Here is a 13647-nt window from a genome sequence, read left to right as displayed (position 1 = left end):
GCCTGCGCCCCACAACAATCTCTCTGGGTACAATGCAGCCCTGCCTGTGCCCCACACCAGTCTCTCTGGGTACAATGCAGCCCTGTCTGCGCCTCACACCAGTCTGTCCAGGTACAGTGCAGCCCTGCCTGCGCCCTACACCAGTCTCTCTGGGTACAGTGCAGCCCTGTCTGCGCATCGCACCAGTCTCTCTGGGTACAATTCAGCCTTGTCTGCACCTCACACCAGTATCTCTGGGTACAGTGTAGCCCTGTCTGCGCCTCACACCAGTCTCTCTGGGTACAATTCAGCCCTGTCTGCACCTCACACCAGTATCTCTGGGTACAGTGTAGCCCTGCCTGCGCCCCACACCAGTCTCTCTGGGTACGGTGCAGCCCTGCGTGCGCTCCACACCAGTCCGTCCAAGTACAATGCAGCCCTGCCTGCGCCCCTCACCAGACTCTCTGGGTACAATGCAGCCCTTCCTGCGCCTCACACCAGTCTCTCTGGGTACGGTGCAGCATTGCCTGCGCCTCACACCAGTCTCTTTGGGTACGGTGCAGCACTGCCTGTGCCCCTCTCTAGTCTCTCTGGGTACGGTGCAGCCCTGTCTGTGCCCCTCACCTGTCTCTCTCGGTATGGTGCAGGACTGCCGGCGCACCACACCAGACGCTCTGGGTACAGTGCAGCTCTACCTGTACCCCACATAGTCTCTCTGGGTACAATGCAGCCCTGCCTGCGCCCCACAGCAGTCTGTCCAGGTACAGTGCAGCACTGCCTGCGCCCCACACCAGTCTCTCTGGCTACGGTGCAGCCCTGCCTGCGCCCCACACCAGTCTGTCCAGGTACAGTGCAGCACTGCCTGTGCCCCACACCAGTCTCTCTGGGTACGGTGCAGCCCTGCCTGCGCCCCACACAAGTGTTTCCAGGTACAGTGCAGCACTGCTTGCGCCTCACACCAGTCTCTCTGGGTACAATGCTGCCCTGCCTGCGCCCCACACCAGTCTCTCCGGTTACAATGCAGCCCTGTTTGTGCCCCACACCACTCTCTCCCGGTACAGTGCAGCCCTGTCTGTGTCACACAGCAGTCTCTCTGGGTACAATGCAGCCCTGTCTGTGCCCCACACCAGTCTCTCTGGTTATGCTGCAGCCCTGCCTGCGCCCCACACCAGTCTGTCCAGGTACAGTGCAGCCCTGCCTGCGCCCCACACCAGTCTCTCTGGGTATGGTGCAGCCCTGCCTGCGCCCCACACCAGTCTGTCCAGGTACAGTGCAGCCCTGCCTGTGCCCCACAACAGTCTCTCTGGGTACAATGCAGCCCTGCCTGCGCCCCACACCAGTCTCTCTGGGTACGGTGCAGCAGTGCCTGCGCCTCACACCAGTCTCTTTGGGTACGGTGCAGCACTGCCTGTGCCCCACTCTAGACTCTCTGGGTACGGTGCAGCCCTGTCTGTGCCCCTCACCTGTCTCTCTGGGTATGGTGCAGGACTCCCTGCGCACCACACCAGACGCTCTGGGTACAGTGCAGCCCTGCCTGTACCCCACATAGTCTCTCTGGGTACAATGCAGCCCTGCCTGCGCCCCACACCAGTCTGTCCAGGTACAGTGCAGCACTGCCTGCGCCCCACAGCAGTCTCTCTGGCTACCGTGCAGCCCTGCCTGCACCCCACACCAGTGTGTCCAGGGACAGTGCAGCACTGCTTGCGCCTCACACCAGTCTCTCTGGGTACAATGCTGCCCTGCCTGCGCCCCAAACAAGTCTCTCTGGTTACAATGCAGCCCTGTTTGTGCCCCACACCACTCTGTCCCGGTACAGTGCAGCCCTGTCTGTGCCCCACACCAGTCTCTCTGGGTACAATGCAGCCCTGTCTGTGCCCCACACCAGTCTGTCTGGTTATGGTGCAGCCCTGCCTGCGCCCCACACCAGTCTGTCCAGGTACTGTGCAGCCCTGCCTGTGCCTCACACCAGTCTCTCTGGGTACAGTGCAGCCCTGCCTGTGCCCCACACCAGTCTGTCCAGGTACAGTGCAGCACTGCCTGCGCCCCACACCAGTCTCTCTGGGTATGGTGCAGCCCTGCCTGCGCCCCACACCAGTCTGTCCAGGTACAGTGCAGCCCTGCCTGTGCCCCACACCAGTATCTCTGGATATGGTGCAGCCCTGCCTGCGCCCCACACCAGTCTGTCCAGGTACAATGCAGCCCTGCCTGCGCTCCACACCAGTCTCTCTTGGTACAGTGCAGCACTGCCTGCGCCCCACACCAGTCTATCCAGGTACAGTTCAGACCTGCCTGCGCCCCACACCAGTCTGTCTGGGTACAATGCAGCCCTGCCTGCGCCCCACACCAGTCTCTCTGGGTACAATACAGTCCTGCCTGTGCCCCACACCAGTCTCTCTGGGTACAATGCAGCCCTGCCTGCACACCACACCAGTCTCTCTGGGTACAATGCAGCCCTGCCTGCACCCCACAACAGTCTCTCTGGGTACGGTGCTGCCCTGCCTGCGCCCCACACCAGTCTCTCTGAGTACAGTGCAGCCCTGCCTGTGCCCCACACCAGTCTCTCTGGGTGCAATGCAGCCCTGCCTGCGCCCCACACCAGTCTCTCTGGGTACAGTGCAGCGCTGCCTGTGCCCCACACCAATCTGTCTGGTTACGGTGCAGCCCTGCCTACGCCCCACACCAGTCTGTCCAGGTACAGTTCAGCCCTGCCTGTGCTCCACACCAGTCTTTCTGGGTACAGTGCAGCACTGCCTGCGCCCCACACCAGTATGTCCAGGTGCAGTTCAGCCCTGCCTGCGCCCCACACCAGTCTGTCTGGGTACAATGCAGCCCTGCCTGCGCCCCACACCAGTCTCTCTGGGTACAATGCAGCCCTGCCTGCGCCCCACACCAGTCTCTCTGGGTACAGTGCAGCGCTGCTTGCGCCGCACACCAGTCTCTCTGGGTACAATGCTGCCCTGCCTGCGCCCCACACCAGTCTCTCTGGTTACAGTGCAGCCCGGCCTGTGCCCCACACCAGTCTCTCTGGGTACAATGCAGCCCTGTCTGTGCCGCACACCAGTCTGTCCAGGTACAATGCAGCCCTGTCTGTGCCCCACACCATCCTCTCTGGGTACAATGCAGCCCTGCCTGCGCCTCACACCAGTCTCCCTGGGTACAATGCAGCCCTGTCTGTGCCACACACCAGTCTCTCTGGGTACAATGCAGCCCTGCCTGCTCCCCACACCAGTCTCTCCAGGTACAATGCAGCCCTGCCTGCGCCCCACGACAGTCTCTCTGGGTACAATACAGTCCTGCCTGTGCCCCACACCAGTCTCTCTGGGTACAATGCAGCCCTGCCTGCACACCACACCAGTCTCTCTGGGTACAATGCAGCCCTGCCTGCACCCCACAACAGTCTCTCTGGGTACAATGCAGCCCTGCCTGCGCCCCACACCAGTCTCTCTGGGTATTGTGCAGCCGTTCATGCGCCGCACACCAGTCTCTTGGGTACAATGCAGCCCTGCCTGCGCCTCACTCCAGTCTCTCTGGGTACAATGCAGCCCTGCCTGCGCCCCACACCAGTCTCTCTGGGTACAATGCAGCCCTGCCTGCGCCTCACACCAGTCTGTCTGGGTACGGTGCAGCACTGCCTGCGCCTCACACCAGTCTCTCTGGGTACGGTGCAGCCCTGCCTACGCTCCACACCAGTCTCTCTGGGTACAATGCAGCCCTGCCTGCGCCTCATACCAGTTTTTCTGGGTACGGTGCAGCCCTGCCTGCGCTCCACACCAGTCTGTCCAGGTACAATGCAGCCCTGCCTGTGCCCTACACCAGTCTCTCTGGGTACAGTGCAGCACTGCCTGCGCCCCACACCAGTCTCTCTGGGTATGGTGCAGCCCGGCCTGTGCCCCACACCAGTCTCTCTGGGTATGATGCAGCCCTGCCTGCGCCCCACACCAGTCTGTCCAGGTACAGTGCAGCCCTGCCTGTGCCCCACACCAGTCTCTCTGGGTACAATGCAGCACTGCCTGCACCCCACACCAGTCTCTTTGGGTATGGTGCAGCCCTGCCTGCGCCCCACACCAGTCTGTCCAGGTACAGTGCAGCCCTGCCTGTGCCCCACACCAGTCTCTCTGGGTACAATGCAGCACTGCCTGCGCCTCACACCAGTCTCTTTGGGTTCAATGCAGCCCTGCCTGCACCTCACTCCAGTCTCTCTTGGTACGGTGCAGCCCTGCCTGCGTTCCGCACCAGTCTGTCCAGGTACAATGCATCCCTGCCTGCGCCCCACACCAGTCTCTCTGGGTACGGTGCAGCACTGCCTGCGCCCCACATCAGTCTCTCTGGGTACAATGCAGCCCTGCCTGTGCCTCACACCAGTCTCTATGGGTACAATGCAGCCATGCCTGCGCCCCACTCCAGTCTCTTGGTACGGTGCAGCCCTGCCTGCGTCCCACACCAGTCTGTCCAGGTACAATGCAGCCCTGCCTGTGCCCCACAGCAGTCTCTCTGGGTATGGTTCAGCCCTGCCTGCGCCCCACACCAGTCTGTCCAGGTACAGTGTAGCCTGCCTGCGCCCCACACCAGTCTCTCTGGGTGTGGTGCATCCCTGCCTGCGCCCCACACCAGTCTCTCTGGGTACAATGCAGCCCTTTCTGCGCCCCACACCAGTCTCTCTGGGTACGGTGCAGCCCTGTCTGCGCCCCACACCAGTCTGTCCAGGTACAATGCAGCCCTGCCTGTGCCCCACACCAGTCTCTCTCGGTACAATGGAGCCCCGCCTGCGCCCCACACCAGTCTCTCTGGGTACAGTGCAGCCCTGTCTGTGCCCCACACCAGTCTCTCTGGGTATGGTGCAGCCCTGCCTGCGCCCCACACCAGTCTCTCTGGGTACAGTGCAGCCCTGCCTGCGCCCCACACCAGTCTGTCCAGGTACAGTGCAGCCCTGCCTGCGCCCCACACCAGTCTGTCCAGGTACAGTGCAGCCCTGTCTGCGCCTCACACTCGTCTGTCCAGGTACAGTGCAGCCCTGCCTGCGCTCCACACCAGTCTGTCCTGGTAGAGTGCAGCCCTGCCTGCGCCCCACACCAGTCTCTCTGGGTACGGTGCAGCACTGCCTGCGCCTCACACCAGTCTCTCTGGGTACAATGCAACCCTGTCTGTGCCCCACACCAGTCTCTCTGGGTACGGTGCAGCCCTGCCTGCACCCCACACCAGTTTGTCCAGGTACAGTGCAACACTGCCTGCGCCCCACACCAGTCTCTCTGGGTACGGTGCAGCCCTGCCTGCGTCCCACACCAGTCTGTCGAGCTACAGTGCAGCACTGCTTGCTTCTCACACCAGTTTCTCTGGGTACAATGCAGCACTGCCTGCGCCGCACACCAGTTTCTCTGGGTACAATGCAGCCCTGTCTGTGCCCCACACCAGTTTGTCCAGGTGCAGTGCAGCCCTGTCTGTGCCCCACACCAGTCTCTCTGGGTACGGTGCAGCCCTGCCTGCGCCCCACACCAGTGTCTCTGGGTACGGTGCAGTCCTGCCTGTGCCCGACACCAGTATCTCTGGATATGGTGCAGCCCTGCCTGCGCCCCACACCAGTCTGTCCAGGTACAATGCAGCCCTGCCTGCGCTCCACACCAGTCTCTCTTGGTACAGTGCAGCACTGCCTGCGCCCCACACCAGTCTATCCAGGTACAGTTCAGACCTGCCTGCGCCCCACACCAGTCTGTCTGGGTACAATGCAGCCCTGTCTGTGCCCCACACCAGTCTGTCCAGGTACAGTGCAGCCCTGTCTGTGCCCCACACCAGTCTCTCTGGGTATGGTGCAGCCCTGCCTGCGCCCCACACCACTCTGTCCAGGTACAGTGCAGCCCGGTCTGTGCCCCACACCAGTCTCCCTGGGTACACTGCAGCACTGCCTGCGCCTCACACCAATCTCTTTGGGTTCAATGCAGCCCTGTCTGCACCTCACACCAGTCTCTCTGGGTACGGTGCAGCCCTCCCTGTGCCCCACACCAGTCTGTCCAGGTACAGTGGAGCGCTCTCTGTGCCCCACACCAGTCTCTCTGGGTATGGTGCTGCCCTGCCTGCGCCCCACACCAGTCTCTCTGGGTACAATGCAGCCCTGCCTGCGCCTCACACCAGTCTCTCTGGTTACGGTGCAGCCCTGTCTGCGCCTCACACCAGTCTCTCTGGGTACGGTGCAGCCCTGCCTGCGCCTCACACCAATCTCTTTGGGTTCAATGCAGCCCTGCCTGCCCCCCACACCAGTCTGTCCAGGTACAGTGCAGCCCTGCCTGCGCCCCCACACCAGTCTCTCTGGGTACGGTGCAGCCCTGCCTGCGCCTCACACCAGTCTGTCCAGGTACAGTGCAGCCCTGCCTGCGCCCCCACACCAGTCTCTCTGGGTACAGTGCAGCCCTGTTTGTGCCCCACACCACTCTGTCCCGGTACAGTGCAGCCCTGTCTGTGCCCCACACCAGTCTCTCTGGGTACGGTGCAGCCCTGCCTGTGCCCCACACCAGTCTCTCTGGGTATGGTGCAGCCCTGCCTGCGCCCCACACCAGTCTCTCTGGGTACGGTGCAGTCCTGCCTGTGCCTGACACCAGTATCTCTGGATATGGTGCAGTCCTGCCTGTGCCCCACACCAGTCTCTCTGGGTACAATTCAGCCCTGCCTGCGCCCCACACCAGTCTGTCCAGGTACAATGCAGCCCTGCCTGTGCCCCACACCAGTCTCTCTGGGTATGGTGCAGCCCTGCCTACGCCCCACACCAGTCTGTCCAGGTACAGTTCAGCCCTGCCTGCGCTCCACACCAGTCTGTCTGGGTACAATGCAGCCCTGCCTGCGCCCCACACCAGTCTCTCTGGGTACAATGCAGCCCTGCCTGCGCCCCACACCAGTCTCTCTGGGTACAGTGCAGCGCTGCTTGCGCCGCACACCAGTCTCTTTGGGTACAATGCTGCCCTGCCTGCGCCCCACACCAGTCTCTCTGGGTACAATGCAGCCCTGTCTGTGCCGCACACCAGTCTGTCCAGGTACAATGCAGCCCTGTCTGTGCCCCACACCATCCTCTCTGGGTACAATGCAGCCCTGCCTGCGCCTCACACCAGTCTCCCTGGGTACAATGCAGCCCTGTCTGTGCCACACACCAGTTTCTCTGGGTACAATGCAGCCCTGCCTGCTCCCCACACCAGTCTCTCCAGGTACAATGCAGCCCTGCCTGCGCCCCACGACAGTCTCTCTGGGTACAATGCAGTCCTGCCTGTGCCCCACACCAGTCTCTGGGTACGGTTCTGGCCTGCCTGCGCCCCACACCAGTCTGTCCAGGTACAATGCAGCCCTGCCTGCGCCCCACACCAGTCTCACTGGGTACAATGCAGCCCTGTCTGTGCCTCACACCAGTCTCTCTGGGTACAATGCATCCCTGCCTGCGCCTCACACCAGTCTCTCTGGATACAATGCAGCCCTGCCTGCGCCCCACAAAAGTCTCTCTGGGTACAATGCAGCCTTGCCTGTGCCCCACACCAGTCTGGGTATGGTGCAGCCCTGCCTGCGCCCCACACCAGTCTATCCAGTTACTGTGCAGACCTGCCTGTGCCCCACACAAGTCTCTCTGGGTCTGGTTCAGCCCTGCCTACGCCCTACACTAGTCTGTCCAGGTACAGTGTAGCCCTGCCTGCGCCCCACACCAGTCTCTCTGGGTACGGTGCAGCCCTGCCTGCGCCCCACACCAGTCTGTCCTGGTACAATGCAGCCCTGCCTGCGCCCCACAGCAGTCTCTCTGGGTACAATGCAGCTCTGCCTGCACCCCACACCAGTCTCTCTGGGTATGGTGCAGCCCTGCCTGCGCCCCACACCAGTCTGTCCAGGTACAGTGCAGCCCTGCCTGTGCCCCACACCAGTCTCTCTGGGTACAATGCAGCACTGCCTGCGCCTCACACCAGTCTCTTTGGGTTCAATGCAGCCCTGCCTGCACCTCACACCAGTCTCTCTTGGTACGGTGCAGCCCTGCCTGCGTTCCGCACCAGTCTGTCCAGGTACAATGCATCCCTGCCTGCGCCCCACACCAGTCTCGCTGGGTACGGTGCAGCACTGCCTGCGCCCCACATCAGACTCTCTGGGTACAATGCAGCCCTGCCTGTGCCTCACACCAGTCTCTATGGGTACAATGCAGCCCTGCCTGCGTCCCACACCAGTCTGTCCAGGTACAATGCAGCCCTGCCTGTGCCCCACAGCAGTCTCTCTGGGTATGGTTCAGCCCTGCCTGCACCCCACACCAGTCTGTCCAGGTACAGTGTAGCCTGCCTGCGCCCCACACCAGTCTCTCTGGGTACAGTGTAGCACTGCCTGCGCCTCACACCAGTCTCTCTGGGTACAATGCAGCCCTGCCTGTACAACACACCAGTCTCTCTGAGTAAAATGCAGCCTTGCCTGCGCTCCACACCAGTCTGTCCAGGTACAGTGCAGCCTTGCCTGTGCCCCACACCAGTCTCTCTGGGTGTGGTGCGTCCCTGCCTGCGCCCCACACCAGTCTCTCTGGGTACAATGCAGCCCTTTCTGCGCCCCACACCAGTCTCTCTGGGTACAGTGCAGCCCTGCCTGCGCCCCACATCAGTCTCTCTGGGTACGGTGCAGCCCTGTCTGCGCCCCACACCAGTCTGTCCAGGTACAATGCAGCCCTGCCTGTGCCCCACACCAGTCTCTCTCGGTACAATGGAGCCCTGCCTGCGCCCCACACCAGTCTCTCTGGGTACAGTGCAGCCCTGCCTGTGCCCCACACCAGTCTCTCTGGGTATGGTGCAGCCCTGCCTGCGCCCCACACCAGTCTCTCTGGGTACAGTGCAGCCCTGCCTGCGCCCCACACCAATCTGTCCAGGTACAGTGCAGCCCTGCCTGCGCCGCACACCAGTCTGTCCAGGTACAGTGCAGCCCTGTCTGCGCCTCACACTCGTCTGTCCAGGTACAGTGCAGCCCTGCCTGCGCTCCACACCAGTCTGTCCAGGTAGAGTGCAGCCCTGCCTGCGCCCCACACCGGTCTCTCTGGGTACGGTGCAGCACTGCCTGCGCCTCACACCAGTCTCTCTGGGTACAATGCAACCCTGTCTGTGCCCCACACCAGTCTCTCTGGGTACGGTGCAGCCCTGCCTGCGTCCCACACCAGTCTGTCGAGGTACAGTGCAGCACTGCTTGCTTCTCACACCAGTTTCTCTGGGTACAATGCAGCACTGCCTGCGCCCCACACCAGTTTCTCTGGGTACAATGCAGCCCTGTCTGTGCCCCACACCAGTTTGTCCAGGTGCAGTGCAGCCCTGTCTGTGCCCCACACCAGTTTGTTCATTTACAGTGCAGCACTGTCTGAACCCCACACCAGTCTCTCTGGGTACAATGCAGCCCTGCCTGCGCCCCACCCCAGTCTCTCTGGGTACAATGCAGCCCTGTCTGTGCCCCACACCAGTCTCTCTGGGTACAATGCAGCCCTGCCTGCGCCGCACACCAGTCTCTCTGGGTACAGTGCAGCCCTGCCTGCGCCTCACACCAGTCTGTCCAGGTACAGTGCAGCCCTGCCTGCGCCCCACACCAGTCTCTCCGGGTACGGTGCAGCCCTGTCTGCGCCTCACACCACTCTCTCCGGGTATGGTGCAGCCCTGCCTGCACCCCACACCAGTCTGTCCAGGTACAGTGCAGCCTGCCAGCCTACTTCCCCACCCTGGTCTCGCCTGAGACAGCAGCTTTGCCAGTGGTCAGAAGCCAGAGCAGCAGCGAGAGATGGCAGAAGCGCAATGAACGGTAGGTAAACGCTGCATATATGCACCTCGAAGCCACGAGTGATGTGAAGGTGGGAAGTGCATGCCACTTTGATCCTGTCGTAAATCAGACTGGTCTAATTACTCGCTGACGTGGCACTAAATTAGGAGGGAGAACGCGATTCCGGCGAGATGTGATTTTAATGAATATACGTGACATGCTATTGCATGCACATGGGGTTCCCGGCATGGATCAGTGGGAAAGTTGACCAGCCATTAGATCACCATGAAAGTTTTGAAGGGAGAATTCCAACTTATTTTCCTGCCGGCAGATAACCTCCGACTTTTGGCCTCTCACCCAATTTTGCGTTCCTGCCTGTCACGATTCCCGCCACTGGCAGGAGCAGAAAATTCCAGCCTTAGTCTTAGTCTTAATATTTAAACTATTTTAACATTTAGTTAAGCATGATAATCCAGAAATGGGGTGTATTTTTTTGGAAAATATATATTTTTTAAAAGCTAGAGAATGACTACTACAGTAGTTCTGTTTCATTGCTTCATTCAATTAAGGAAAATAGATACCATCACTGAATATATTTTATATTTTGAGCATGATATTGTACAATAAGGTAAAAGCAAATAATTAATTGAAGATTACATTGAGAGCCATTCTAACTCCAGCAGAATAATAATTGCAATCCAGTTACACTTTAAAAGATTGTCAATAATTCTGATTTGGGTATTTATTAAGTGAGGATCAACTGTAGCATTCAGTTTATTGAGATGTGCAAAAGTAACTACATCATTAGTGTATAATGTCCTAGAAATACATGGCTCATGAGAGGTTGCAGGATTACAATGATGTCAGTTGGTTGTGGAACTACTTTTAAATTGCTCGTAATGTATGTGCTTATTTGCAGCCAACAAGAGATGATCGTGGGTGGCTAATTAACCCTATAGGTCCAAATCCCTGGTGGACAGTCATTGCTGGTGTTATCCCAGCTCTACTCTGCACCATTCTTATCTTCATGGACCAACAGATCACTGCTGTCATTATAAACAGGAAGGAACACAAGCTGAAGGTATGAATTCCTCGTGATCATTAGTAATCACCCCAAAGAGTTTTTGTTGAAAATGGATGTTGCAAATAACATTATGTTGCATACAGTTATATCTTTAGTTACTTTAGGCCTATAATCAGTTAGTATTTTGCACCATATATATAAATTTAAAATGGATCCACAAATGGATCCAAAACCAGTGTAGCATGTATATAAAAACTGCATCATGGTCAATGTATGTTTGAGTTAACTGTTTTGGTTCGTAACATTGCACTAAAATTTGAGGGTAGTAAATTAATCAGTCAGAACTTAGAGGTTTCAAGTAATTAGTTCTTTCTCTCCACAGAAAGGATGTGGCTATCACCTTGACCTCCTGATGGTAGCTATAATGTTGGGTGTGTGTTCAGTCATGGGACTGCCCTGGTTTGTAGCTGCAACTGTTCTCTCCATCTCTCATGTGAACAGTTTGAAGCTGGAGTCAGAATGTTCAGCTCCTGGTGAACAGCCAAAGTTCCTTGGCATTAGAGAACAACGGGTCACTGGTCTCATGATCTTTGTTCTTATGGGCTGCTCTGTCTTTATGACTGCTTTCTTAAAGGTAAGATAATGGTGGAAGCATTAGGCAACATTTTGCAACTATAAATTCCAGTGGGAAATGCTAATTTGAAGGATTCATTTGGATTAGATTTGGAATGCAAAACAGACATTTAATTGAATTATAAGCAAGGTTCTAATTATTTTAACGTTTACAAAAATATAATCAGTTGAAAATTCATGAGGTGATATAACTCTCAAATTTAGGATTCTGGTTGCATTGCAGTCTGTTTCTGAAGATATCGCAATATTCACAACCACTTTTCATACCCTAACTCTGTAATGGGATATTTATCGTATTCTTTTCATACAAATAATCAATATGGAGGCAGTGTTGTGCCATAACATCCCAATGTACCAGAGGTGGGGTGCAGTTTGCAACCCCCACTTGATTAAATTCCCAGTCATAGTTGAGGGTAGGTAACGAGCAAAGACACTGAGGGGGAAGAAAGAGCAAGGAAATCTGAGGATGATTCACCTGTGGGTCACTTTTGAGCCCCTCCCAGTAGACACCTCTAAACAGTAGTGGCAGTGGCATTGGAAGAGGCCAGAAAACCTTGCTCTAGCTGCAGGCAGTGCAAGACTTGAAAATAAAGAAATTGATGTGCGTGCATAAAGAGTGATCAATAGAGTGGGAAACAGTTCATCCCAGCATCACTTATTTATGTTGACTGGTTATCCCAACTAGCCAGATTTCCCAGTATAACCTATGTGATAACTATTTCATCATATTTTGTTGAATTAACACTACAAGGAGTCCTCATTTAAAGCTGTAGTTGCATTCCTGAAAATCATGACTTTAAGTGAAACATTGGTTCCCAAAGGGCATGATTTTGAGGTTGTTGGGCGGGCCCTGGAGCGGCCGGGAAATGGTCCTCTGCCCATGGTCAGCCCCCGACCACAATTTCACATTGGCGGGCCAATTAAGGCCCACCAAGTGTGAAACACGGCTCCATACTGGCCAGGAAGGGGCAGGCAGGGGCAGGGGCCTGTCATCCACCAGGTCCAATGGCGACCTGGCGGCCAGTTTAAAAACGGCCCAGGCAGCTCCTGGAAGGCTACAACGGAAGGATGTGTGTTCAGCATTCCCAAAGGAGTCAAGTGCGGCTGGACACGGAAAGTGGGAGGGCAAGTCGGGTGGGCACTTGGCTCCCTGCTTTTCCGATGAGTGCCTCGCCATCCTCCTGGAGGAGGTGGCTGCCAGGAGGGACACCCTTGTCCCCAGAGATGGGAGCAGGAGGCCACCGCACCTCACCAAGAGGACATAGGAAGAGGTGGCAGCAATGGTGAGCAGCCATGATGTGGTGAGGCACACATGGGTGCAGTGCCAGAAGCGCTTCAATGACCTGCTGTGCTCAGGAAGGGTGAGTACTGCTTTAGCATGGGTCAGTGTGCAGAAGTGTTAAAGTGTGGCCATCCCCCTGTGGACCTTAGGGGTGCTAGAGTCTGTTGGACTGAGTACTTTGCAGCTCGAGGGCCACAACTCAGATGTATCCTCGAGGTGCTCCTCAGCTGGGGTTGGCCAGGCTGCAATGGCGCTGCAGGTAGAAATTGGACTAATCAATGCTCCTCTGTTCTTTCAGAAGACAAGCCATAAGCAAGCAGCGAGGGCAAGTACAGATGGAGGGCAGCCCAACCTCCTGCTGCTCAGCAGGGTTGAGCAAGACGTCCTGGAGCTCGAGAGCCAGCACGTTCCACGTGCAACCAGACGTGGAGAGGCGGGGGTGCCAGATGAAGATAAGATAGTGGTGCACAGAGGTGAAGGTTTCTGATTGCGCAACCAATCTAGTGTAGTGTCTTCATTGACGTGAGCATCGAACCTGGAGTCCCCATTGATCATTGAAAGACGATAGTACTGTGAAACAGATCTCCATTATCTCACCAGGGTGCCTGGCATGCACAGTGACAGTGTGATGACTTTAAATAATGACATGTCCTTCTTCTCCCTTTTAGGTTCATCAGCAGGTATTTGTTCTGCGGACCCCGAGGGCCACTCCTGACATCGGAGGACCACCGGGCTACTGTTGCACCTGCGTCACACCAGCTCTCTGAAGCAGGCACCAGTGCAGATACCAGTACCTCAGTGGGCATTAGTTTGGTGGCTAATATCTTGGTGCACATTGGTGAAGGCACTTCACTTGAGGTGCAGGCGGAGGCAGAGAGTGCCCAGGGCGCTGGCAGTTGGAGGACTACTCAGGACCAGGACGATGCTCAGTCAAAGGCTGATGATGAGCCTCTGAAGTCATTTATTAGGCGGCAGGTGCTGGATGTCCAGCGGGATGTGCAGG

General features: G+C 57.4%; 1 protein-coding gene across 1 annotated transcript in view; it reads left to right on the top strand.

Moving 5' to 3' along the window:
* LOC121273232 (electroneutral sodium bicarbonate exchanger 1-like) overlaps positions 1 to 13647 on the top strand; it is a 595872-nt gene that overhangs the window by 535411 nt on the left and 46814 nt on the right. The window contains exons 21-22 of the mRNA XM_041180250.1: positions 10625 to 10786; positions 11112 to 11363. Coding sequence (XP_041036184.1) covers positions 10625 to 10786; positions 11112 to 11363 — 414 coding nt within the window. The remainder of the gene's footprint in view (positions 1 to 10624; positions 10787 to 11111; positions 11364 to 13647) is intronic.

The sequence above is a fragment of the Carcharodon carcharias genome, chromosome X, assembly GCF_017639515.1.
Source record: "Carcharodon carcharias isolate sCarCar2 chromosome X, sCarCar2.pri, whole genome shotgun sequence".
NCBI classification, from domain to species: Eukaryota; Metazoa; Chordata; class Chondrichthyes; order Lamniformes; family Lamnidae; genus Carcharodon; species Carcharodon carcharias.
This window is presented reverse-complemented; position numbering and strand designations above follow the sequence as displayed.